Raw genomic sequence first — 27,633 nt, 5'->3', positions numbered from 1 at the left:
AATCTCTAACTCAGGATCCAATGAATCACAGATTTTCTTCACCTTTTGATGAACTACTACTTATTCATAACCCAGTTATTCATATTATCTGTCAAAGAGGTTTAATTTGTGCCAGTTCTGCACAAAGCCAGCATACCTGTGCACCCCAGCAGGGTACTGAGCAGAAGTTTACAGCTATTAAATCCAGGGAACTGTGAACTACATTATGAGCTTAGAAGAAATATAATTCTTGCTTTTAACAGGACAGAGAATGACAGGCTGAAGTAATTTACCTAGAAGCATCTTAAACATGGCAACTTATTAAAAAAAATTTGTTCATCTTTTTTTTTTTGCTTTTTTCCCCTGCATTAAATTCTGAAAGTACCGATAGTCATGGAATAATCAGGTTTAACAGGTTAGCAGTAATATATGCCTCAAGTGTTCCTAATACATCATAATCTTCTTTCACAGAATTTGCATCACTGTCAAACTGAACTACTGATTTTCAGTTGATGCTTTTAACATGTTTCTATGGTTACTTTCCAAGGTCGCATCAGAGAAGCCTGAACAGCAGTTCAGGAAGACAAAAGGCATTTTGCATCTTTCACCATATTAAATAATTTATGAAAGTTAAGGCATCCTCAAGGAAAAGAAAATCATAAAAGAATAGGTTCTGAGGTTATTTTCTTTGCAACAGTTTGAAGCACAGCAAAATCAATATCTCTACAAAAGCTTTCAAGATGGGACTATTTGACTAATGTTCCATATGGTACAAAATGCTAAAGAACACATTCTAAGTTTAGATCTATAGGCACAAGCCTACATGAACTGCATGAATGGACTTTAAAGCAAAATGTGGACATCTAATTTGCTGCCAGCAGCTTCATCTTTTAAATCAGGCACTGAGGCATTGTCTCAGTATACTACATTTAAAAGATGCAAAAATAAAACTGAAAATAAATGAAGTAAAACCAGTAAAGACAAGCTTTATTATTTCCACCATTTCTTATTCAAAGCCACACAGATTTCATCTGTCCACTAAAATGTTACAAATTTTGACTAGTATAATGAAAGCTTGTACATAAAATATCTGAATTCTCTGCCTACCACTACACTAGATCAGAGTTTATTGGAACTAATTGAAGTGTCTAAGGCTTGGAACAAAAACACATTAGTCATTTAGTGGTTGTGCTAATATTGCTATGCCTTTGCTGCAGTTTCATTAGATACAAACTGCTTCAATACCCTAATCATATGCTCAGTCACAGCACAATCAGGACACAGAGTACTGACAAGCTGTCCCACCATGCCTAAAGCTGATAAGGTGTCTGCTCTATGAGTAACCTCAATTATTGACTGTATTTTATGGTCAATCTAATGACCAAATGCTTATCAGTGAACCATCAGGTGCCTGTAATAGGATAGTGACCCTTAGTTTATATGTACCATTACTGCTCATTAGTGAATAATTAGATTCTTTAATCCAAATTCACAGGCATTAAAATATGATGGAATATCCTGACTCCAGTAAAAGACAACTATGCTTATTTTAACTCTTCAGATGTTCAATTACATTACTCAGAGATTGTATATTTTGTTAAGAAAATCTGCTTTCAAAAAGCATATCATGTGCAATGTTTTATATCATGCCTAAATTGACACAGCTTTTCCAAACATGCAGGAGGATGATGAGAGAGGAAAGATAATGGGTGTGAATCACCACTGTGATTCTCTGGATTTATTATTTTAAATGGTTTTAATTCTGCAAAGCCCAGCAACATCGCAAATAATTTAGAAACCTGAAAACTAGTGAGTGCTATGTTTGGAAGATTAACTTTTCAAACCAAAGCAGGTGGATACAAGGGAAAGGAGTTTCAACTATACAGTTATTTCCCTATTTCAAAGGCAGCAGTCCCACAGCAGCAAATGCAAACCAGTTTGAAAAGATCAACATCAAACAAGGTGAGAATTTCAGAAGAGGGACTTCATGCAGTTTGTCTTCTGCTCAGTGCTGCTCAGGGTTGCTAGCTTAGATACATGTTTTCTTCTAAACAGTTTTGATTCCTCCTCACTGCCCTGTCACTGCTCAAATCTTCCTTCCGGCTTGTGCACCGAGGGCAGGTAAAAACACCACAAACACCACCCCGCACCCAGCTGCACAGCCACTGCTGCCACCACTGTCACCAGCACGGAAATGGCACGTTAATGGTGACAGCTTCGATTTATTGGGGGTCTGGATTCTTCTCCCAAGGGAGTGGTATTTTCTCTTTTGTCAGAGAGCCCATTAACCTCTTCCCAAGTGCATGCCCATTCTCCTCCTTGCTGCCCTTCTCCTGCCTGATTTTTTTCACCATTTCCTGTCTTCCCCCCATGTTCGCGTGACAAGAAACCCCAACTTTGCTATAAAGCTTTATAACAAAATATGCCAATATTTACTTAGCTGCAAGCACAGCCCACAGAAGGGTCCTACAACTATCTCACATATTTTCCCTTAGTAATATAAAGTTTGTTCAGGTTCCTTATACAAAAAACCCACCTGGAAACAGGTGTAAAGTGCGGAGCACTAGGCAAGGCACAGTTCATGCCCCACCAAGGGACAAAGCCAGCTGCATTCTTCTTAAATCTGAAGAATGCAAGAATAAACTTCTCTTGAAATGTAAGGGTGAACTGGAAGTCTCTTCACAGGCATCCATAAGCTGTGCTTTTTGCCCTGGCTCTCTCGTTCTGCCAGTGACCTACTGAGAATCTCCATTTTCTGCTAAATCCTCTGGTAACACAACCACTGAGTAATGTCTGGCAATTTGCTTGCGTGACACAGATGTTAATCAAAGCCTTCCTCCTTCTGTGACAGATCACAGTGAGGAAAAAAGCTTAAAACTGATTTAATTTCTTAATACGCTTCTGTCTGCTGTCTTTAATATTTGGCTTTGATTTTGAATACTTAGTGCTTCTCTGCATTTCTTGGTAATGAATAAAATACTTTTTTTTTTAAGCGGAACATAATTAAGCTTGAAGAAATTAAATATGACATTCAAATGAGAAAGAGCTTTGGATGAATATGTAGATTTGGGCTGCACATATTAAAAAATCAGTGCATTCCCTGCAAAGAATATCTTAAAGATACTCATTTTAACCATGGGGACCTCTTATGCCCAGGTATCCTTTTTGTGGCATCTCTTAGCTAAACTTTTCCAAGTGAGGACATGAACTCTCTGTCCTGTCTTCAGAGTTTGTGACCTTACAAATACAAAACTGATTCTCATCAAGGAACAAACTGGAGTAAAAAACCAAACCAACTAACAAAAAAAATCCAGCATGGATCTCCCTTCCCAGGCACAAAACAGTCCACAAGCAAGAGTATAAGGGTGTTATTTCAGCAAACAGAAACTCCAGTTTTAATGTGAAAAGGGCATTTTTATGTGGCCAGGAAACCATGTCCCAACCCAAAAGTTGGTTGTGCTAGGACCTGTACAAACACAGTGAATGCTGTTTCATGAAAAATAAGATTGGAATACTTTATTAATGTGGAAAAAAAAAAAAAAAAGACGTATCTAGTGTTGCTGTGGCTCAGGAAATCACAGATGCAGTTTCCACAAGCACCCTATGAAGTCTTTGTCTTCCAAAGTAACTAACCCTGCACCCAAATACAGTGAACATTAACATGTAGGCATATTTTTGCCTAGCAATTTTATTCCTAAGGCAAAACAGCCCTTTTAACAAGCCAAAGTTTCAACCACAGCATCTCTTGCAAAAGGAGGATGTAAGCAGTTGAAGGTCCTCAGAAGACTTGGTCAAAGAGAGGCCAATGGCTTCCAAAAATTAAATATATTTGCGTCCGTGTGACTATCAATATATTAACTGCATTTATTCCAGTAGAGAACAAAACAAAATCTGCCAGGCTCTGCATAACGTGAGTAACACACTGGCCTTGCTATGAAGTTCAGATTTCAAGTGGCTGAGGAGTTTCAGTACAGAAAAAAAAATCAGCAAATACAATGAATGGGGACTACAGCATGACACTTCAGCCATGACTCTTCTTTCATCTCCAGGTGCTTCTGGAGAGAGGATTAGCTGAACAGAGAGATGAAGGAGGGACAAGTGAATACTGCTGCAAAAGAGTCAAGGCAGGGATGACCTTCCTCGACAAGCTCAAGGCTGGATGGTGCAAAGGGAAGGAGACAGGAGCGGGAGGGTTGAAGCAAAGGAGCCTGAGTGCCAATTTACTGAACAAAACCCCCCAAAGTGGGGATATCCTAATATCTGTGGTTCCTGGATAAGCCATTTCTGCCGGTATCTGTATCATCTCTCACTCACCCTTGAGGATTTCTTCCTCTTCCCTTCCCCTCCTGCTGAGAAAACTACATGGCTTGAGGGTGGAGGACTCAGCATGGAGACTTTGATCCATTAAGGTCCCAATGGCAGAAGAGTCAAAAGAGAAGGAATAACAGGAACCTCTCCTGAGGTTATTCCCAAAGTTGGGGGAGCAGCCTGGCCATGCCCTTGTACCAATCTGAGAATCTGCTCAACCTATCTACAAGTGCCAGGGACCAATGATGGATCTCTCTCCCCCACAAAATCATTGTGAGATATTCTTTTTCTTGTGTTTCAACAAGAACAGAATAAGAAACAAAAGTGCTTTGTGCACAAAAATTTCCATCAGCTCTGTCCATCAGCTGAAAAATTCAAGAGAATCAATTTTGAATATAGGAAACATGGGTAGGGAATAAGCAATGTACTAATGGGGTTTTAAAAATGTTTTAGCTAGCACAGAGCTGCTAAAGCTATAAAATTCTGATTCACTCAAGACAAAGACAGATTCATGAGAAGCAATTAGGGCCTGATCCAACATACAGTGATGTCATTTGCAGTCTTGCTGCTGACTTCAAGAATCTTTGAATTAAGTCAATGACACTCACTTCACAATAAAAACAGAACTGAGTTTTGCAGACCAGTGACAAAAGCATCACTGAGAGAAAATATTTTGGGTCTTATTTTATACTATTAGACACTGATTTCTTTGTTTCAAGGAAGATATTTTATTTTCTGGCTTCCCCAGTGAAAGAGAAAAATCTTTGCATTTTCTTATGACATACAAATTAACACTGAAATAAATCCAAAGTAGATTAAGCTAAAATCATACCCACAATATGAAATACAGTAACAAAAGCTGTGCTCCATCCCATCTAAATACTTTGGAAAGGATGCATCTGTCCTTGCTTAGGTAACTAAACAAGAAAAGAGATGTCTGAGCTTCTCCCTTTACCTTTCTTTTCCATTCCCACTGATTATTTCAGATACCTGTGTTTGAATGAAACAAATCATCCTCTGCAGGCCACCACTGCTCTGTGTTCATTTAAACCCTCAGCACAGAGACAATCCCCTAACTTACACACAGTGTTCTTGGGGCAGTCATTTCCCAACCTCCAGTGTACAGACAGACTGTGACACTCAGGCATTTGACATTTCAAATCATTGTACCACATTCTTTTAAAAAAACAGAACTTGGAAAGTCAAGCTCATTCTGAGGTCAGATTGTAACTTATAGTAAACATCATTTATTTAATGGTATAACACATCTTAAAGACCAATGAAAAGGAAACAATACAATTACCATTGTAATTACATTCTACGAGGGATTCTCAATGCATAAATTTTACTTTAGTGCCATTCATAGACATACGCTTTTCAATATTGTCTCAAAATATGTTCAGCTCAGAATTAAAAAAGGAGTTGGAATGCAAGTACAAAGCCCTGAGTTTTGTTGTTTTAAGTACCATCTGCTTGACAGTGTATTACATTTAATCAACATTGCTAATTACAACAAACATCCAAACAAAACAAAAAAACATTTTTTTTATAAGATACCAGAACGGGAAAAAAAAAAAAAAGATTGTTGTGGGCTATTGCTAAAAGAAGAATGTCAAACTGCTTTAACTGTTTCTACCAACCATGGAAAAACTTTTATTGGGACATACAGGCCATGCTACTGCATAAAAAATACCTTTTTTAAATCTAGATCTGAGAGAAAAAAGATTCAGCTTTTTGTTACTTCAGCTTTTGCCCCAAGGAAACCTACAGAATAGCAGACTTGTGGTGAAGAGGGTCATTAAGGACTAGACAAAGCCCAACACGCGTTTCCTTGGGTTTTTGGCCATTAAGGACTAGACAAAGCCCAACATAGGTTTCCTTGGGTTTTTGGGAATAGACAAAGCCCAACACAAGTTTCCTTGGGTTTTTGGTCAATAGAGGTTCCAGGTCTCCAGAGAGAGAATCGGGGTGTCCCCATCCCATCCCTGCTCTCCAGCGGCAGCAGAAAGCCACGGCCATGACCAGGGCACCAACTCCACCCCTCAGCAACCAGCACCTTGGCAAAGTCTGAATAACATTTCCCAGCTGTCTGAGGACCCACGAGCAGTTGTGGAAAGCAGGAAAAGAGGAACTACCTTATGAAGAAGGAAGCAGCAGCCGAGGTACCTGCCGAGACCGCGGCCGGAGCCACCGCGCTCTGGGGCGCCGCCGGGCCCGCGGGGTCGGAGCTGGGCTGCCCTGGGCCGAGCTGAGCACTGGGAACATCTCGGCCACTTTCTGCTGCTGCTTCTCCCTGATAAAAATAAAAACACATGTACAGGTTAGCACACTTTAATACATGGCCAGGACAGGGAAAAATTCCACACAGCGCTTCCAAAGCGAGTCTTTGCGAGGGTGAAGGCAAAGATCAGCAGAAGGTGGGGAGTTATACAGGTGGACAAGTGTGCCACAGGAGGTTCAGCAACAGAGAAAGTAAAAACCATGACCAGAGTGGAGGAGCAGAAAAACATAGAACCTTTGTGAGGAGTAATGCACAGTTAAACAGTTTGACAGGCATGAAGAAATGGAAAACGATAAGCAGAACCCTTTTGTCTTACAGTGCTATTTGGGAGCAAGCAGAACTGTTTATCTGGCTCAGTTATGACTGTCAAGAATTATTTCTCAGTGGCACATCACCTACAAGACCTATCTGTTTAAGAGGAACTAACCAAACAGTCACACTTGTAATATGTTTCCACATGAATAACTCCAAGAACTAAATAAAATTGATTTTTTTAGAAAACTATATACAGCCCTGTTTTTCAGTATTATTTTTCTTAGCAGCACAAGTGTACAGCACTTTTCTGCTGCAAACCATTCCAGTGGAAGAACAGGAGAGACTGGAGATGCATCTTCCCCAGCATAGAGCATTTGCAGTGTCTGAGACACAGTTTGGAAGGAGGTAATTGTTTTGAGATTTTGCCAAAATTTCAGACATCTGTATTGTGAAATTGTGTCAGGTTTATATCTTTATGTTTAGGCCACCAACTCTTTCAAGTACTGAGTTCAATTAAGCTCCATCAGTCAAATGCTCATTGACAGTGCTGGGAAGGCTCCTTTTCGGAAGAACCTGCTCTCTGTCTGGGAGTCCTGAGGATTTAATTAAAGATGACACCACAATAAATATTTGTCCAAAGAGTTAATTGCTTCATGTATGATAATATATGATGTTTCTGTCATCTGAAATACTACTTTGACATTTCCAGCTAATTAGCTAAAACAGATTCCAGGAAAGGAGACAGCCTTGTAATGAAGTGCAATCACAATTAGATACTTCCTAGGATGCCACCAAATTTTAAATTTTGAGCTGCCATAGATCATGTTTTACAACTATAGATATGCAGACATGGCAATGGGGCACTCCCAGTTACATACACACCCTCAATTTTCTCATCCACTGACAATACAAATAGAGATTTTCTCATGAGAACTGACGCAACCCGGTTATTAGGTACCAAGGAAAAAACTTTGCCAACCAAGTAATGCTCAACTGGTGCATGAAAGCCTGTCTGGAGTTTCATCTGGACTCATTCCTATAGGTTGAGTGCTGTATTCCCAGTTCCCAACAAAGTCAAGAAGAAAAAAGTGTACCCAGCTCTTTTGAAGGTCTGTTCTTTCAAGATCAGTACTATTATCAGTATTATGGAGTGGCTGAGTAATGCTTTAGCAGAGAGTGCTACACCAAAAAAAGGACTTTTATAGAGCTGACCAAAGAGATCTGAGGCTGAATTCATTCATGCAGATTGACTTAATCCTAGTGAAGCTACTCATGCTAGAAGCCAACCTGGAAACTTTGAACGGCCCTCTGCAAAACCCTTCACTTTGTAATACAGGAATCTCATGAGATCAGATTTCTCTGTGATGAAAATAGAAAGACCAAGCACTGCTAGAGATTAAGACAGGCACAAAAGAAATTGTGTGGAAGGAAAAAGTACTTTAAAAAAGTACTTTAAAAAAGGAGTTTGTCTGTCCATCCTATCCATGATCTACTGGCAAAGACAGCCAGTAACAGAGAAGCTTGGAAAAGGATCAGATCCACTCATGTGGTTAATTGCTTCTAACTAAGTGATGGAGTAATGAACCTTGAGGGGGTCGATAAAGCAGGTATTTGATCATTAATGCACTGAAGCAACAAATGTGCAGTCTTGACCTGTACCAGTCACAGAAAGAATATGGCACGTGGAACAACATGCAGGTGGGTAAAATCCAGCATGACATCTGAAATTCAGAGTTACGTGAACTGGCACAAAGTGCTGACAGCAAGATGAGCTTATACGGCTTCAGTAATTTACAAAGTAAAAAAATCTACACCACAGCCTCTGGACGCAGCACATGGAGCCCACAGAGGGGCACAGCAGGGACTGTGGCCCACATGCTCAGTGACAGTGGCAGCGTGGCCAGCAAGAGGAGGACCCAACCTGCAATCCCTGGCAGAAGAACACCTGTGTCTGAAACATGCCCAGGTTCTGTCAGGGACACAACCATAACCCTCTGCCACAGAAACTGCTGTCTCAGATTCAAAATTACAGGCTCAAGTCGAATTCCCAAGACAAATTTTTTCACTCACTTCAAACAAGGGTTATACTAGACAAGAGACCTTGACATAAAGAAAATTGTGTTCAAGCAACATTTTGAAAAAAAGACAGGAAGAGCAACAGGTTTCTAACCAATCACACTAATTAATGTATAATCTAAATGATGGCATGATCTAAAGCTAAATATGAAATCTTTAGAGTTAGCACAAAACTTCATTGCATTTTACAGCAAAGTGTAACAGACTTGTAAGAACTGACTGGAATCTGTTAATAGATCAATTCCTGTAAAAGCTATTCACATTTAAAAATATAAGCCATGTGTAACACACATTCCTTTTACACCACTTTTTTATTTCTATGAGAAGTTAACAGCCTACATTTCTAAGAGACTGATGATTGTGGACATATCAGGCATGTAACTTGAAATACCCAAATCAAACCTGATATTTCAGATGGCAGATGGTTAATATGCTTTCCAAAGCAACGTATCTAAGTTGAATAAATTGCTATTCCCACATTAAACACATTTGAAAACTCATACTGTAATTTCTTTTTCTGTAAGTTTTATTCTGAATTTTGTGTGAACACAAAAAGAGGATGAGAGGAAGCCAATAAGAAGGCACTGATTCTTGTAAAGGAACAAAATGTGGAAGTATACAAGATAAAATTATCAGAAGACTACAGCAGAAGACACCCCATATAATTTTTATTGTCTTCAACTACCCAATTAATATTAAACACAGAGGTAACATCAGTTTTGCTGCAGGATGAGAAGCTGAAAAACAACAAAAGTCCTTCCAAGTTTAGGATTCATTTCAAGGACTGTTTGCACCATCCAAAGGTGACAGGATTTTCCAGCACAGCCACATGCAGCTCTCTCTGAGAAGTTACCTCCTCAGGTGATGAGGAAGGCTCAGGTATGAGGAAATTTGTCAGGTCCAGGTCATTTACCCTGAGGCAAGAAAACTAAAGGCAACTAATGGGACCCTCCTGGGCCTGGACACTCCAGTGTGCCTCACCACAAAAAAAAGAAAGGGGAATTTATTTTTTTTTAAACTAAATGCACCTCCCTCATCTCAACAAATATTTTTCTGAGGACTGTGTGTGGAAAACAGAATTTTTAGAGGAATTTGAGCAACTTTTGACTTTTAAAGTGTTCAACTCAGCACAGAGAGAAGGCTCCAGACTGCAGCTGAGAGGGAGCTGTGCTTCTCCATCTAATGAATTTTCATGAATCATTAATGATCAAATACAGAAAGCACAACCTTGTCACTACAAAATGTTACTGACTACACTGAATATTTAAAATGTCATAGGGCTCCACATCCAGAGAGTAATGTTTGTTTCAATTTTCTATGAAAATATTTGCTGGACAAAAGCCATTGGAAAAAACCAAAAACCCTTTGGAAAGATGCTGACCTCAAAAGGAAGGATTTCCAAAACTGCTCTATAGGACCCCTTCCCTCTACTCCGTCCAAAGCCACATGAAAACTGGCACCAGTAAGAGCACAGCAAGGATGACATTTGAAAATGTCACACCAAGCATTCTGCCCGTGCAGGAATGAGCAATGTCTTGGTGCTTCATGTCACTGCCTGTGCCATGGACAGGAGGGCTTTGGGTCCAGGGCCCAGCACCCATCCTGAGGACATGGGGCAAGTCAGCCACACTGCAGTCCCAGCTGGCAGCATCCACACACACAGCTGAAGCTGCCAGGGCCACAACAAGCAGGTACAGCATGAGCTGATCCCAGCTGAGAGGGCCAAATGCCAGGGGCAAGGGCAGCATGAGATGGAGGTGACCTGGCATCCCCAGGCTGTGGTGGTGGAAGTGTCCTGGGCAGAACAGGGGCACCCCTGCCCCATCCCTGATTCCCAGCACACGAGCTCACTGCTGTGACTAGGTGGCAGGAAACATCTGCTCAGGCTGAAGCAAGTCAGACTAGTCCAAAATTACACTATAAAGAAGTTGGCCCCAGATGAAATTTCCAGATCCACAGGACTTTGTCTGGCCATTACCATCCAAAGGACAATTACAACTCTAACAAGCTCTTTACACATTTGAAGTGCAGAGCCAAAAACTAAGCCATAATGTTTCCAGTTTTCTGAATATTTCCATTCTCTGGACATTGACCTTTGTTCAGAGAATGTCCAGGAATCCAAAAACGCCAAACGAGGTCTCTGAAATGCATGCAAAATATGTGTCTGGTGACAGGAAAGGAAAACACAGGACTATAAAAACCTATAAAAATAGATCAGTCCCAGGATAATACTGTCATGGCAGAAGAAAACCAGAAGGTTGGATAGAGCTACAAAAGACTATTGAGAACAGAATCACTAATGAGGGAATGAAGAAAATTACATGAGCCTCTACGAATCTAACACACATCTGTTTATCAGAATCACAAGTGAATGTAATTTATTTTAAATCAAAAAAAATTGGTCCCATAATGAAAGCATTTAACAGGGCAGTGCAGGTGAAGCACTAAGTGCTCTGGGACAGCCTGAATCTGTACTGGTGATTTTTTCCCCCTAACTAATTTTTTCTAACTTTTTTTACCTGTTTCTGACTAGCAGGCAGACAGAGGATTTTGAGAATTTGCTCTAACTTCCTATTTTCCCCTTTCTGCCTAGAACATCACAGTCAATTAAACTGTAAAAACTGCCTGATGTAACGATTTTGCAAAATATTAAGCCTACTGTTTATATATGATAAAACAATAATTTTCCACCTAAATGATTCATGTAAAAAAAGGCTCTTATGACCTACTAGCGCTGACTGGAACAAATGTGACGTAAATGTGGAGCTGGGTAATGCTCACACTATAAACCCTTCTTTCCCATAAGCATGGGCAAGTCCTGCATGCATCTCCTGTGAGAAAAGTCTCCTCCTGACTGACGAGCACCACATAAAGTTAACAGGGCAGCATATGCCAGGCTGAACTGAAACATGTTCTGGATAAACTTTTTACTGCCACTTGGCATTGCTTCTGCCAGGGCTCATTACAAAATAAGCAGGGCATTTTATAACTACAATACACTGCTGCAGTCATTTATAACCTGCAGCTGGGATGTGGTAACAGGAATGCCTCAACCTGTAGTTTCAGACTTTTATATTCATCTCATGTTCAAAGTAAATCAATTGCAAAGCATGATGTCCCTTCTCTCAAAGAAGGTTTTTCAGCTACAAGAGTTGCTAATGCCTGGCTTATGATCAATCTCTGAAGATGAGGCAGAAGGAGAAAAATTATAGAGAAGGAGAATTAAATAGAAAGAGGAGGCCCATCTGCTGTCACAGACTGGAAAGTAATATAGGCGATCCAAAGGCAACTCCGGAGCACTTGCTTTTTGAAATAATTAAAGCAGGTTTAAGGTTTGGATCTTTACCACCAAGAATCATTAGCAGCCTGTGCTCCATGAAGAAAGGAGATAACATTTTGGGCAGGGCACACACCCAGCTCCATCGAGCACAGGCATCCTTGGCAGTACCAGGATGGAGAATCAGTAGCTTCTCCCTTCTGACTAAGGATTTGATTTCAATCTGACCCAGATCTCTCCTAAACCATGCTACCTGGTCCTTGAAAAATTTATTAGGTTCTGGGCAGGCCTCAATCTACAAAATGAAAGGTCATTCTTCCTTCCTTCAGATTGAGAATGTGGGCAATCCCTGCAGGCAAGGCTCTGCTAGTGGAAAGATGTCAGCAGGCAGTGACAGACCAATTCCTTCACATTTCAGCCATTCAGGACACCCATACCAAAGACACAGCAAGAAATGCTCTTTTTTCTTTCCCTTTTCACAGCAACCTGACCACCAGACATGAACAACACCCTCCTATCTGCACATGCAAACCCACCACCTGGAAAGTCAGGAGGGCATGAAATGAGCTACCACAAGGACACTGATCCTGCTGCACATTAACACTCTCAAATCAGGACTTTTCATGTGCACTGCATTTAAAACAGCCAGGCTAGAGGGAACTGTTTCTTCTAATGCCTCTAGGCAAGCATCAGAAAGTGTTGCCCAGAGCCCTCCCTGTTGACTTCTATTACAATAGCTACAGCCTCCAAAGCCAAGAAATCTAGCTGTGTACTGTCCTGGGTATTGCTTCAAATGGACAAATATACAGTAAAAATCCCTGCTTTTTGTCAAAGGCTGATAAGAGCAAGCAAAGGAATTCATTAACAGGTTCATAATAATGCAAATTTCTGTCATTTCAGGATTGGGTTTCCTACAACAAGACAAATGTTTTTCCATTAGGACTGACTTCCATGGGCCAGATGTGCTTCTAGCAGCCACTAAACACAGGAGACATGCAGAGCCTTGAAATGGGAGAACTTGTTTCACCTTCCTGGCTCCACAACAGCATTTCTCAATGATCTGGGCAACTCAACAAAAATGTCACCATATCTTGATCACTCTCTATTCAGCAAAAGAAATTACCATGTTCCCAATTTCATTAAAATCACTGTATTGTTATAATGATTGACATACAATGTCACCAAATAAAGCAAAGGTGGACAGAGATTGTCATACTTAATTTCTATCTCAATCACACTTGAGCTGCTTATATATTAGATGTAGCTGCTTTAAAAAGAACATCCCTTGGGATCAATTTGCCTGACAGCTACCACATGGAAGGCACCCACTGACTAGCAGCTCTCTTGAAGAGGTACAAGCCCTCATTATATGAAGGGAAAACTGGCTCTTTATTACACCCATATTTAGAGACAAGGCTCAGTTACAGGCAAGCTCATGAAACAGCATTAAGTTTGCAAAGACAAGGACAGCTGTGATCATTGGGATCATTGCTGAAGGACACCAAGGTCCCAAATTAGGGACAGAGCTGTGCAGATGACACTCTCCTTGTGGGTGGGTGTTCCTGCTGACCCCCCTGTTTGCCCCCAGTGCTGGGGCCATGTAACCCAGACATGATTCACCATGACCAGAGTGAAATCTGCAAGCCTGCAGATGTCCCAAAGCTCTTTCAAGTAACAAAATGCCAATAATAAGGAATTCCAGAAGAAATTCCCAAGTGTGACTGTGCAAAGCAGCTGCCCTAGGGGGAGAGATAAAAGAGGCTGGGAGCCTTCTCTTGCTTGGGGAAGGGAAGATAGAGAACAGCCTGGCTGAGTTTTACAAAGTCATGGAGAAAGCCAATACTTCTTTGCACTGGGGTAGTGAACTCATGGAACCTGCTGGCATGCAGAAGGCTGCGGAGCTAGAGAGTGTTTCAGGGTCAGAAGGGGTTTGGATAAATTCCTGAACAGCAAGTCCCTAAACAGATTCTAAAGGGAACAGACAGGTATGTGCCCCCTGTGAATTGTCCAACTGGGCATGCAGGGGAGTGTGAGCAGACTGCAGAAAGCAGCCAGGCTCCACAGCTCTCCCTAAATACCATTTCCAGCTTCACTGCTGGAGACAGCCCTGGGCTAGACAGGCTGCAGCTGAGACCCAGCAGGATATTACTAATGTTCTTATCATTCCCATTCAATCTTTTCAAGAGAATCTTACCATAACTAGCAACAGGAGGTTGTGCTATTCCCACATCCCCCATCAGTACTTCAGATTCATAGGAAGAGGCTGATAGGACTCAAGGGGATGTCCACACAGCTACCTTGCATTAACAAACTAAACCTAGACCTTTCTCGAGGCATCTCAAGGGCCACTCTCCCCTTCTTTATCCTTCCACTGCCACCTGACCCTTGTACAACTTCATCACCTTGAACAACTTCGTTACACAACAGAGACAGTTCTAAATGGCAGATCCATTATCTAACACCACCAAAAACACAGCTATAGACTCATGCCTATAGCACCTTTCAAATTCTTCCTTTGCATAAGGTATCACAAAAGAACAAACTCATCCAGATTTGAAATAGTAGCAGCCATTCAAATTCAGAGGAGTTAACTCAGTTCTCTCTTTTCCAGGCTAACAGGCCCAGCTCCCTTTTCTCTTAGAAGAGATGCTCCAGTCCCCTCATCATCTTCACAGCCCCTCCCCAGGAGCTCTGTGTCTTTCTGGAACAGAGGAGCCCAGAACTGGACACAGCACTCCAGATGTGGTCTCACCCAGGGCTGAGCAGAGGTCACCCCTCCCTTGATCTGCTGGCAGCGCTCTTCCTGATGCAGCCCTCAATACCATTGGCCTTCTTGTTCACAAGGGCAGTGCTGTCTTGTGGTTAACTTGCTGTCTACCAGGACTCCCAGAGCTGTTTTCTGTAGGTCAGCCCCCAGGACTGCACTGGTACATGGGGTTAAACCTTCCTAGCTGCAGAACCCTGCACTTGCTTTGGTTGAATTTCATTATGTTCCTCTCTATCCACATCTCCAGCCTGTCCAGGTCTTGCTGGAAGACACAGCTGACACTTTGTGGTACCAGCCATTCCTCCTCAGCAAACTTCCCAAGGCTGAGCACTGTCCCTCCATCCAGGGCATTGATGAATATGATGAATTAAACTGGAATCAGCCCTGGCTACAGGGCTCCAGGTAGACTCTGCATCACTGATCACAACCAAGGTCCAGCACAGCACCTCTCCTCACTGGCTCTTCTGTCATTTGGAGAAGAAAATTATCATTAACACATTTCAGGAACCTCCTACATTGCTTATGCCCTGCTTATCCCTCATGAGGACCAGGATTTCTGAACATGAGGTTGTTCCTGCCTGTCTTTGGAGGACCTCACCCACTCATTCTTCCTGGTTGGGCAGATCACTCTCTATAATGTCACTGTGAAATTATCTCATCGGAGTTTTAAAGTTCTATTTATAAGTCTAGTAATCCCATCATTGATTACAGTCACTGTATTCAAATTATAAATCCATTAGCTGCTCAACAATGAAATAAAATCAATAATGCACGTAAATGGGAAAAAAGGAATTTAAATGCATACATTAATGTCACTTGAAGTAGTGGTATTTTATGCACCATCTCTAACAAAACTGTGTCACATCATTAGCAATAATGTGAAAAATCTTTTTCAATTAACAGAGCTGATTTGATGCTATGTTCACTAAAGTGGCAATCCATTCCATTAAACACACACATATGAAATGCTTGAAATATCTATGAACTCTATCCATACATCATAAATTCTCTCCTAAGTGCTGAAACACAAAAATAGATACATCATTTTCTATTTATGCTTTTTAAACCTCCTGTCAGAAGCTGCCAGGCAGGGCACTTCAGCGACTCTAGCAAGTAATAAAGAGCACCAATTTTTGCCCCATGCTCAGCCACAAAACAAGAGGAGATGTTTTCACCAATGCTTGTACTGTGCACATCTCTCAACCATCTGAAGGCCCACACCCTGAACATGCCAGAAAACAGCCTGTTGAGAAAATGTCAAATTCAAAGCAGTTTCCAAAAAACAAAAAAAAAAAACAACCAAAAAAAAACAAAAAAAACCAAAAAAAAAAAAAACCCAAAAAAACAGATTATGTTCAAATACTGTTCTACACAGGCAGGACAACTGGGCAATCCTACCTGCACACAGCTGTACAAATCAGTTCCTTCAGTTCCTTTCATGCACTACACAGACACCACTGCAAGACTTCCCCCTCCACCCTCCTGCATACAACTAAGGTCTGAGCTCAGCATGAATTTATTTGGTTTCTCTGCTGCATTAACTTCTGAAGCCAAAGGGCATTATTATTCATCTGCAGCCCACCCTTAACCCATGTAGCCCCTGCAATGGTAGCCTTGTAAAAGCCGCTCTTTCTCAAATCTTGGATGACACCAGTTCTGAGCTTCAGCCGAAAGCATGAACCTTCCCTGTATGGCAGCTTCTAGTGCTGGGGTGGCATGAGATGCCCTGATCATCAGTTCACCAGAGGATTTGTAGTGGAGCAAATTCAGAGTATAAATGGACCAGCAGGAAGCAAGAGAAGCTGAGGGGAGCAAAGTGAACAGAAAAGGCTAAAGAAACAAGTTCAAAGGCAAGAGAAGAAAATTTGAGTATTTGGGGTATTTTCTGTAGCTTATGTACATTTGCCAGATGAGAAAATGCACTGTGGGCCAAAGGTAAATCCAGTGGATTATCATTTCCACATAATCTCTAAAGTCTGCTTGTCTTACATCTATCTCTGATGAGTTACAGGTGAAGTCTGGGCAAACATTCCTTATTATTGCCTGTTGACTTCAGTTGTCAACAGAGGCATGTATGGACTTGTTTCCTCATGAGAGCTGTAACAACAACTGCTTAGCCTGGAGGGGTGAAAGATCAAAAGAACTGCTTTCAGGTGGTAATTTGAGCCTCAAGAGGGTCTGAGTCCTCAAATAGTTACCCTGTCCCACAACTGTAAAACCAACACTATGGTGGAAGTGTCAAACACAATAAAAAGAAATTCAGTCCACACCCTCGCCCAAGAAAAGTCTCATTTCCATCTTGTAGCCAATAACCTCTTTTAACTCAGTATTTTTCCTGTATCACTCTGATACCTGGAAATATGTTAAAAAGTAACCCCATTTTCACCTTATCACCCTACACTGGGGACAGTCTAGAATAAGAGAGCACAAAGGTCCCATCAGCTACACAAAGCAGAGGGCTGTGCTTCCAGCTGCACGTTTAAGGCTGAATTCCCAACTCTTCCCAAGGCAGTCTGCTCCCTGGCTGCTGGGGCAGGGTCTCACTGGCAGTGGCAGTGTGTCCTCACACATCTCCCCTCCCTCCTGTGCTTGTGCCAAGGCAGCAAAGCCCAAAGCAGGGCATGACTGCCCAGCTGACATGCAGCAGCCACAGCAAAGGGCTTTCCATGGGAACATAAATTAGGTTAGTATGAGAAGGCATTTAGTAACCTGGACCAAAAGGTTTCCTTCTGCTGCTGAGACTTGTTATGGAGAGTGACCAACACTTTTTTTATTTTTTGCCACTCTCTTTTCCTTTATTTATTTACTTCCTCTACAAAAGCAGTGACACCCACACTACTGGAGCTAAAGAGAAAACAGAAGAGCCTCTGTGCAGTCCCTGCCTCACCATCTGTCTGACATTGACTTCTTGAGGATCAAGATGTTTTACGTGGAGTCTGAGGAATGTCCCAAAGCTCAAAGACATCCATATGTCTCACGGACAAGATTTATGGTCAATGCACTGTATTTTAATTGTTTCACTACAAAATATATTTCCCACATTGTATTAATAAAAGGTCACTGAGAAAGCTATCAATTAGGGTTTTAAAAATTAATTTAAAAATCCATTTGGCATGACATTTATCAAAGTAAAAAAAGTAAATGCTGGAAAGTAAATCTTGTCATTGTTCTGTTTTCCACAGTCAGCTTTTTATTGCATCTTTTAAACAAAATGTAAGTCACCCTTGCTATAAACAAAGAGGCTTTAAGGAAAGTCAACAGAGGCTGAACTACTCTCAGACAAAATCATCTGGTTTAGATTAGGGTAAGCAGAAGACTTACTCAAACTACAGGAAAGCTTGAATTGTGACTAAAATAACTCAGAGGTTTTTCACATAAGACAAATAAACACAACTTCTTTAACTTCAGAGTCTGTGCACCCATTTACATGTGCTGTGCTGTGGGTGAATCCTCCCTCTCTGAACTTCACAGACACAAGCAATAAGCTCAAACCTAAATTTAAATTTTTGAATACTCTCAGGAACATACATTTGATAATTTTGCATATATAGGCTTTAGAAGTTTTACTTAAGGCTCTTCAAATTTTTTAGTGCTCCAACTTTTTCAATTTCTTAATGGTGCCTTTTTTAATATATTTTTAAATCCACTTACAAATTGGTACATGTTCAAGGAGCCACAATGCTTTGCCTTACAACCAGTGCAGACTGTACACATTCAAGTAAGAATTACAGTGTGATGAGGATCTCATTTTGTGTAAGATGAAAGAAAAAGCAATTTGCAAATAAGCCCTATTTCACTGAGATGTCTTTATAGCACATGGCATGGCTACTTTAGCACTTTTATGCAACACATAACACTGCATAATAATAACACAGTCAATTTTAAATATACAGCAAGACCTCTTTCTTTCTACAATACACAATAAATGCAGATATTTCTAATAGGCATACAAGGTATTTTCAGAGGTTTTGATGTTCTATCTCTCAGCCAGATTCCAACACATCTGGGAAGCCCAAACTCCCCTCAGTCCTCTCCTTTTCCATTAAACTGGGTGGCAGTGCTTAGCACTGCTAATGAAGTTTTTTTTATTTGAGTAGTAACCTTATAGTCACTTGTCAGGTCAAGAACTGAAAACATCAATATAAAAATATTTATTAATTACAGTTGTCAGGTGTCCAGCACAAATCAGCTGCTTTACCCAGAGTTATACCAGCTCCCTCCCCTGCACTGTGTTCACTGTCTGCTCAGACAACTTATCACTGCTGCTGGTGATTATTTTTTGTAATTTTTCACAACAGGCCACTTGGGTAAAGCAGCTGATTACATCTTCACCTTTTGCACCTTGGTTGTAATCCTCATCTTCCCCTCCCTGAACCTTCCTCCAGATCCTTAATTACTGTTCCTCTTTACAGCTCCCAAAGCCCATGGTTATTATTTTCATTTGAGCAGCACCCACACTACGCTTCAAACACACATTCCTGTTCAAGAAATTTATAATCTATATAATGGATTTTTCACACTTGAACTCCAAACACATATTAAAAATTTACGATGTCCTGCACTTCTGACCCCCAGCGTTCAGCCCAGAAGTGTTTTCACAACTGTAAGTGACATAACAAGGTAATACATGTGAGTTTAGGGACAGAGATGAGAGGAGAAATAAAATCTCTTTTTTTTCCTCTCCCCAGACAATTTCCCTACTGTCACTATTAGAACTAACCATGAATAAAAAATACAGATCCTGGAGAAATGTGTGCAGCTGCAAGGTCCCCTGAGCTTTGGCAGATGTACACTGGGGTGTGTTTGCACACCCAGAAGGCACTGGGGACACAGAAGGCTGCATCCAAAAGAGGATTCGCTCCACATGACCTACCTGGGCTCCACCAGCACCAGCTGGAAGCCACAGGCACCCCTGGTGGACAAGGCAAGCCAACACAGACATCCAAGATGAGAAGGACAAAGCATCTCTTTGAAGCGCCTGTTGGTCTTCCGCAGCCCCAAAGGAAGCCTCAGTAATCAGGTTATAATAAATACCTGGGGTTTTGACAATTAAAAATACTTGAGATGAACCCCAGCCTTTACTTTTGTCTTCCCAGATCTGCAAAATTAATCATGTCCACTTCATATGCAGCAGTGAGTTAAATCACTGGGAGGGTAGGCATTGGGTAGAAGCCTTCCACCAGGGAGTTCAGCACCTGTTTCAAGTACCCTTTGGTAAGGAAAAAAGGTATAAGTAAATACAGATCCCCAGTGAAACAGGAGTATTTACAGAGTGGTAAAAATAAATGGTGTCACAACCAAGAGTGGAAGCTCCCTGAGAAAAGAGCCATCTTTCACTTCTGCTTTTGTGCAGTATGTTGCCTAAATGGGGGCTGAAGTCTTCAAAATCCAGTCACACTTAATAAATAGTACATTCAGTGCTGTTCTTTCTACTGCAGTAGTCCTGCTCCAGAATTCCTCTAGCCAGACCTGCTTTGCTCCACAAGACAGGAAGTATTACTAAAGACAGACATCACTAAAAGTATGTGTATGAACAGTTCTGTTCTGGGTTAATCTCAAACTTAAACCCTGCCTCTAACTTCAGAAAAGAAAAGACAAAATTATCTCTCTAACCAGTAAAAAAAAAAGTAAATAAACCAAATAAACTTTTCTAATAGGGAAGGAAGTTCAGATGTGAGAATCAATAGAACTGGGAAAATCCCTGTCTTTGAATAATTGTGAAATTATGTAAGATAAGCACTGGACAAGAATGTCCTGCAGTGGATACTATCCTAGACAAGGGCCAGACTAGCTGTTTCCTGGAATCTCTCCAGTCCTGTTTCCTTCAACACCTGTGATTCCTCAAGGGAAGAGCGTAGGGGAAGCACTTTCAGCCTCACCCACCCAAACAACTTCATCAGACACAAGGCCCTTAACAATACACAAGGCAGTGGAAGAAATTCCAACAGACACAAGAAGCACCATCTGGAAAGAGATGCACTCACAGTCTGCAGTCACTACATTTGGGTTTAAATGAATAAAATAAATAAAGAGAGAGGAGAGATAAAACAACTGAAGACTAGCTTCTCTCCAAAAACTGCTTATAAATCTAAATGATCCTTGCAGATGACTGGATCACATCCAAGCTGCCTCCAACACTCACAGTGTTTGTCCTTTCCTTAAAGGTCACTGTTTTCCAGGCTACTGAGTTTCTTTGCACATTTCTAAATCACACTTAAGCTCTGCTGCATTATACACATTTTTCCTTCACAGGGGTTAAATGAGGCAACAGTTTTATCTTAGAATAGCATAGTGGTTAGGGAAGACCACATCTATCAGTCAGCATGGTTAAGCAGGAAGAAATCTGCAGCTGGCTGTTACTGAATTATTTAGGACAAGAATAAGGGCAGACAAAGAATGAGTAGACAAATGGAAATACTTCTGCCTTCAGAGTGCAGGCTTCTTAGCCCAGCAGCCTTCCCATTTTTCCTTCCCTATTTCTGTGATATACAATGAACTTAGAAGGCAATTTAAAGGTAACATCAGATACCATACATGGCCAAACTGATCCCTAATGCATGGAGCAGCATTTTAGAGAAAAGCTCTCATAGCAGAAGTTCCTTATAAACCATGAAGAGCTGAATGGGCCATTTTCCCTTTTCTTAGCGAGTGACCTGATGTCAGTAGAGATTCACTGGATTTTAGTCCCTCAGAGGTGGAATTTATGTGAATTCACGAATTTCCTTAAGAGAGAAAAGTATGGGAGGGAGGAATCAAGCCTCCAAGCCTTTTCTGGAAGGAAACACCAGTCAGCCTGAAAAAGTAATGTTACACAGCAGCACTCAAATATTTATCTCTGATGATCTTGGAGCTCAACCAGCTGAAGCTACCGAGCAATATTAGGTAGTGTTTACATACAACAGCACATAAGGCATCATGTTAAATTTAAAGCTGCTTGGCACCAAAATACCTGATCCCACAAGATCTGTTATGTCATCTTTAAGTGAAAACCTTTACTTCAAATTGTACACATCTCATTACTACATACACTCCCCCATTCACTACCTGAAAACTGGTCAGGAATAAATCTCAGTCAAAACCAGCTATGCACTGTATCTTTCTTCTTAGCACAGTCCCATTAGATAGCCACATAAAGAATTTGCTTTTAAAGGTAATGGGCGCCTCTACAAAGCTTTTCCATTTCCCACAAGAGTTCTTACAATGTACAGAGAATACAGGGAAACAACATCAAGGCTGAAAATCCAAGTGCAGTGACATTTACAGGCATATGGCTCTGAAGCAACCTCCTGAGCCCCTTCCTCAGCAGCAAACTGTTCTGCAACACATCTAAGCTGCAGATTAATGCTGTGCATCACAGCCCATCAACAGCAACTGCTGAACTGCACACAGAGTTAGAAGCTCTGCACTAGACTTGAGGGTCAAGTTCGCCTTGGATATAATCCCATGAAGCTCCCAGAGCTTCATGGGTGACAAACTTGGCCTTTTGTGTTTTTCTAAAGTAGTTACCAGGTATGTGACAGACAAATAACATCACCTGCATACATGAAGCTAAAATAGGTGCAAAAACATCTGAGGAAAGGATCCCATCACGTGAGATAAGAAAGCAAATTCCTCATGACATCTGACAGAACATCTTCCAAAGCTCTTTAACTCTTCAGCTCTTGAAAAAAATGGATTAGAATATCATGAGCTGATCTCCACAAAGATAAATATGTATAGATCTCAAATTTTATCTGTATCTCTCCATATGTCCACACACATGCAAACAAAACCGAAGGAGCTGAATTCTCAGAACTTACTAGACAAGCCTGAGGCAGGAAGCTGTTCACTCTGGAGATACTCCACATGCCCTCGAGGTACTGCTGAGCTTGGATGGTGACAGAGCTCAGGGCACCACTGAGGCCGCTGGGGGCCACCGTCACTTGAACGCTGGAGTTGGGAAAGCCGCCCACGCCTTGAGACCATCCCAGTCCTTTCTTCCTCTCTGCCGCAGAGAAGAGACTGGGAGACTTCCCAGGCTGCCTGCCCACCTGCCCAGCAAGGAGGGGCAGGTCCCTCTGGGAAGAGACAGTGACCATCCTGGGTACCATGCTGGTCACTGCCGCGGCGCCGGGCGGGAGGTCGGGCATCTCCGGGTAGCTGGTTTGGCTGAGGGTGTGCATCATCTGGATGGCTTCCTGCTTCAGCTGGTTCAAGTGAGTGGCACAGGTTTCACATCTGCTCTCTCCTTCATTCCTGTTCTTCTGTAAGTAGTCAGGCACTTGAAGCTTGTCAAAAATTAAAGCTGATAATCGTGGGTCCTAAAGAAGTGAAGAAACGGGGGGAAAACATGGTCAGTTAAAGATAAAAATGAGAGGAAAAACCAAAGTTCTCTGATTTGCTCTCCACTCACGGAAGTACTTTAAATCTGTTCTGTAACTCTCAGCATTTTTCCTGCTGAATACCCTAACAGGCCCACAGTGGATTAATAAACCAAAAGTGAATTCATTTGTATTAGACCCAGCATGAAAATTATCATCAGAATTAAACAGTGGAGCTGCAGCGTTCCTGATAACTGCTCATTCTTCTAATTAACTTTCCTTTGGAGACATCTACAGCACCCGTGTTTCCCATGCTCAGGAACAATGTTAGTTGAGATGCTGAACCTACAAATATAACTTGATTCAAAGGCATACCACCATCAGAAACCAAGGGAAATTAGAGTTGAAAATATTTTGAAAAATTAATGTGTGACCTGGTAAATGTCCTGCTGCCCTTACCTTTGGAAATGATGAATCAAGGGGCATAAAAGCCAGTTTACATGGTGCTGCCCACAGGACTGTTATTTCTGATCTTTGCAACCCAGATGGTTGCAATATTCCCTTCTGCTACAGTTGCTTTAATGACAAATAGATTTGAGCCTACAGCCATGTGTGAAGGTGTGACAATGTGCACACTAAGACGCTGATTTAAAAGCAACACCTATTTGGTTTCCACAGAGCAATTCCCCACCAGCCCTTGGCTAGTTCATTTTAAGGCTGCTAAGACATTTTAAAACCCAGCACTGTGTTTCCACTTCAGAGATAGAGTTACCTATCTCCTGCAACACACAAACGCCCTCCCATCCCAGGCCTGCTACTGTAAAGATTAGTCAAGAGATTAAATCCAGCCCTGTCGTAAATCTGCTATCGAGCCTAACACCAGGCAGTAAAACTGACCCAACTTCACACACCCTCACAGAGCTCTCTAAACAATTGAGGTTTTAATGAAATCACAGCACAGCCAAAGGTTTATTTGTATAATTATTTCAAATGAAAATATTTAATTTTCTTGTTAATAAGTAGGACACACATAGCTGGTAAATCAGCCATCCAACATATGCTGGGGATATCCCCAGATTGGCACTTGTTTTTAAAAATGTATTACTTTATGCCAAGCTGCAATTGCTCTCTAGGAAATGAATGTCCTATTAGAAAACTCATTCTGGTTTTAATTACAATGCACATCAATAAAACTCTTTAAAGAAGTCTTGGCACTGGTACTTTTGCTTTGCTCTGAATTCAGAAAGCACTAAAATACTGCTTAACTTCTGCAGCAGTAGCACAGAATTTATCTCGTGTTCAGCTGTTGGACTACTCCTGCAATGGTTTTAATCTCTCACAAGACACAGTGCTGTGTGGATAGAAACCACTGTAAGCATATCTAGCATCACATTATTCCACAGCCAAAAGCCATTGATCAAAGTTGCTCTCTCTGCAATAATCTAAATTATTGTTTATTGACTTAAAATTAAAAATACTTCTGAGGCTAAGAAAAGCTTCTCCTGCCACTGGCTGAACAATAAATTGATTCACAACAGTGAATCAGCATAAAAAGTGAAGTGAAAGACACTGTTTCATTTTTGTCTCTTTATTGAGGTTTAGATCCTGCTAAAAATGCCTTTGAAGTTGCACCATTTGCTTATCCTCACGAGGAGCAAATTCTTTCCCACCAAATCTCCCAGAAGATGGTAATACTAAATTAAGACACATTAGTCAGAAAAAAAAGTAATTAATATTTTAGAAACTTTTTTCTATCCCTTCAGCAGAAAGTGCTATTGGTTAGACTCAAAAAAAAAAAAAAACAAAAAAACAAAAAAAAAAAAACCAGAGACTCAGTGCTGCAAGCTCTGTTTAGCCTCGGGGAAAACAAAGGCCATGCAGTCGATCTCCCAAGAAAAACAAACAGCACCGTGCTCAGTGCTCCTCAGAAACTTCTCCAAGGGAGGAGAGCCCTCTGAGCAAATACTTGCTGAGGCTGACACACAGCATCCATTCACAGAGCCCCAAAACACAGCACCTTCCAGCACTGGGTGCCCCATCTGCAGCAGGCACATCCCTGGGCTCACTCCTTTGATCCAAGCTGGGCACACAAGGAAGCACCTGCACGTCCCAACTGCAGGAGCCTCATCTGGCAATGTTTAAATTGCTATCAAATGTCAAAAGTTTCAAATAAGCAATTAAAGCGAATTACTAGGTGAAACAGGCTTCTCATTTAAAAGAAATTACTTCTTTTGATGTAAAGAAAATTAATGACCCCAATTCTAGCTCCATAAACACAGTTTACAGCATAAGGCAGATCAGAGTCAGGCCTGTCTCGCAGTTACAAAGAAATCAAGTCGATGTCATATTAAAGGGGGGAACAAAAATAAATTTTAAAAATATATATTTAGAAAATTACACAGAGCAAAGCTTATAGGCACATAGCATGCCAAATGTAAACCTCTTAAGTTATTTATAGTAAAAGAAAAAGGCCTCTCATTTCCAATGCTTATATTCTGCCAAGCTTTACAAGGAGCCTCTTGACCCACACATGCAGCCTCTGTGACCCCCAGCTGGCATTGTGGCCAGCCTTCTCCAGTTGGGGAGAACCTTCTCCACCTCAGTAAGGGCCCAGCTGGAGAGTTAGATTACTTTTATTTTTCCACTCTGAGAGACAAAAACACCTGGCTAATGGTTGGGCGTGAAGGCCAGAGGAAACACAAGTTACTGTTAAAAACATTAACCATGACTTAAAAGTTTAGCCAGCCTCATTAAAGAGGTTTTCCTGCCTGGTGACAATGCCTGGTCCTGGGGAGCCCCTGCTCCAGCAGCTCACACCCTAACAAGGCTGGGCTGGGAGTTACACTCTCGTGTTTAACAGAGGGAAGAAATAAAACCTGAGTGACCAAATGTGTGACACACACGTGGGAGGGGTGAGGCAGCCAAAGCCATCCTTGCTGCAGCTCCACCAGCAGACAGGCCAGCCAAACAAAGGGGTGTGCAAACTGCTGAGGGCAATGGCACAAAAATTAAACATACAAAACATAAGCCTCTGTTCCAAACACTGCTCCAAAACCTCTTTAGTCTGCTGTGCTACAAAGAACATAACTCTTTTGTTCCTCCACACCATAAATAAACTATGCTGTCTTTGTCACACCTACTTTCCAAATGCTCTTCTTTCCCCTGAACACGCAGGATAAGCAGAACACTGTGATGCTATAACATTCACAGCTTCCCCTCCCAAAATCCTCATTTCAGACTCAGGTTGTTAACTTTTGCATACAAATTTTAGATATTCAAACATCACAGACTGTTAGAATTGTAAAATAAATGGTCCCACTACGAACTGAGGAGCCCAGCAGCCTCCAGCAAGGTCAGGGCACATGTCCTTATATGAGGACAAATTTCCTGAATGCTTGAATTTACCACTGCTTTTCAGCAAGCAGTTCTTACAGACACAAGCCAGCTGCCAACTGCTGCTGGGAGCTTAGAGACACACATGCAAACTGCCCACGGGAGAGGAGCTCACAGAAATGGGCTGCAAGTTCAGGACGGCAAATTTGGAAAACCAGGACTGTGCTCCCGCTAGAACACACTGGCAAATCACCCATTTCCTTCAGCACTGGAACATTCAGCCCAAAGCCTGCCTTCAGGCTTTACCTCTGAAACCAGGAGCAGGGAAAAGCAGCACAGACTTGAAAGCACATCAGAAGTTGCTACTTGCAACAGTGGGAAGGGAACAGTCTGTGTAATTGAAGTTTCCCTCTCTGATGCAAGAGCTCAGCTCTGCTGCCTCCACATGAGAGCAAGGAGGACCCAGCAGGGTCTCAGCTGTGGGGTAACACCACGTGCTGCATGTGGGGCACACAAACAAAACCCACATTTCACAACTGTAAAATATCACATCCCCAGACCACTGCCCTTGAAACTACAGACATAACTCACAGCAACTGAGACATGGCCAGAGGCCAGTGTCACCAAAAATCCCTGCTACAGCTTAGACACCAAAGTCACAGCCAGGTTTTCAAAGCATGAAACACCAAATTACCTTCCTGGACCTGAACTATTCTGAGAACTTGAAGCAGTTTGTCACTGATAAATGCACTTAAATTAAATCATTTTGAAATTATAGCTCAATCTGTAATTTCCCATGTACTCAGAGTTAGCAGTTAGATTTTCTGTTCAACTAACAAGAAAGAATGGAGAGGTTTTTCCCACTGAAAAAGAGAAACAAAGATACAAGCTTTGAATCTTACCTGCAGCTACTGACTGCTAACTCCCAAACTAAGCAAGAGAAGAGGAGGCAGCACAGCATCTGGATTCTCACTTAAGAAGTCCCTGCAGTAATACCCACCCATCTGTAACCTAATCCTTTCAGAGAGGAACTATGCACAGAGTGTGAACAAACGAT

General features: G+C 41.5%; 1 protein-coding gene across 1 annotated transcript in view; it reads right to left on the bottom strand.

Moving 5' to 3' along the window:
* KIF26A (kinesin family member 26A) overlaps positions 1 to 27,633 on the bottom strand; it is a 94,559-nt gene that overhangs the window by 40,564 nt on the left and 26,362 nt on the right. The window contains exons 2-3 of the mRNA XM_058027014.1: positions 22,743 to 23,243; positions 6,423 to 6,580 (exon numbers count right to left, since the gene is read on the bottom strand). Of these exons, the coding sequence (XP_057882997.1) occupies positions 6,423 to 6,580; positions 22,743 to 23,108 (524 nt within the window). The 5' untranslated portion in view covers positions 23,109 to 23,243. The remainder of the gene's footprint in view (positions 1 to 6,422; positions 6,581 to 22,742; positions 23,244 to 27,633) is intronic.

The sequence above is a fragment of the Melospiza georgiana genome, chromosome 6 (assembly GCF_028018845.1).
Source record: "Melospiza georgiana isolate bMelGeo1 chromosome 6, bMelGeo1.pri, whole genome shotgun sequence".
NCBI lineage: Eukaryota > Metazoa > Chordata > Aves > Passeriformes > Passerellidae > Melospiza > Melospiza georgiana.
The sequence above is the reverse complement of the archived record's forward strand: the minus strand, read 5'-3'. Positions and strand labels throughout refer to the sequence as shown.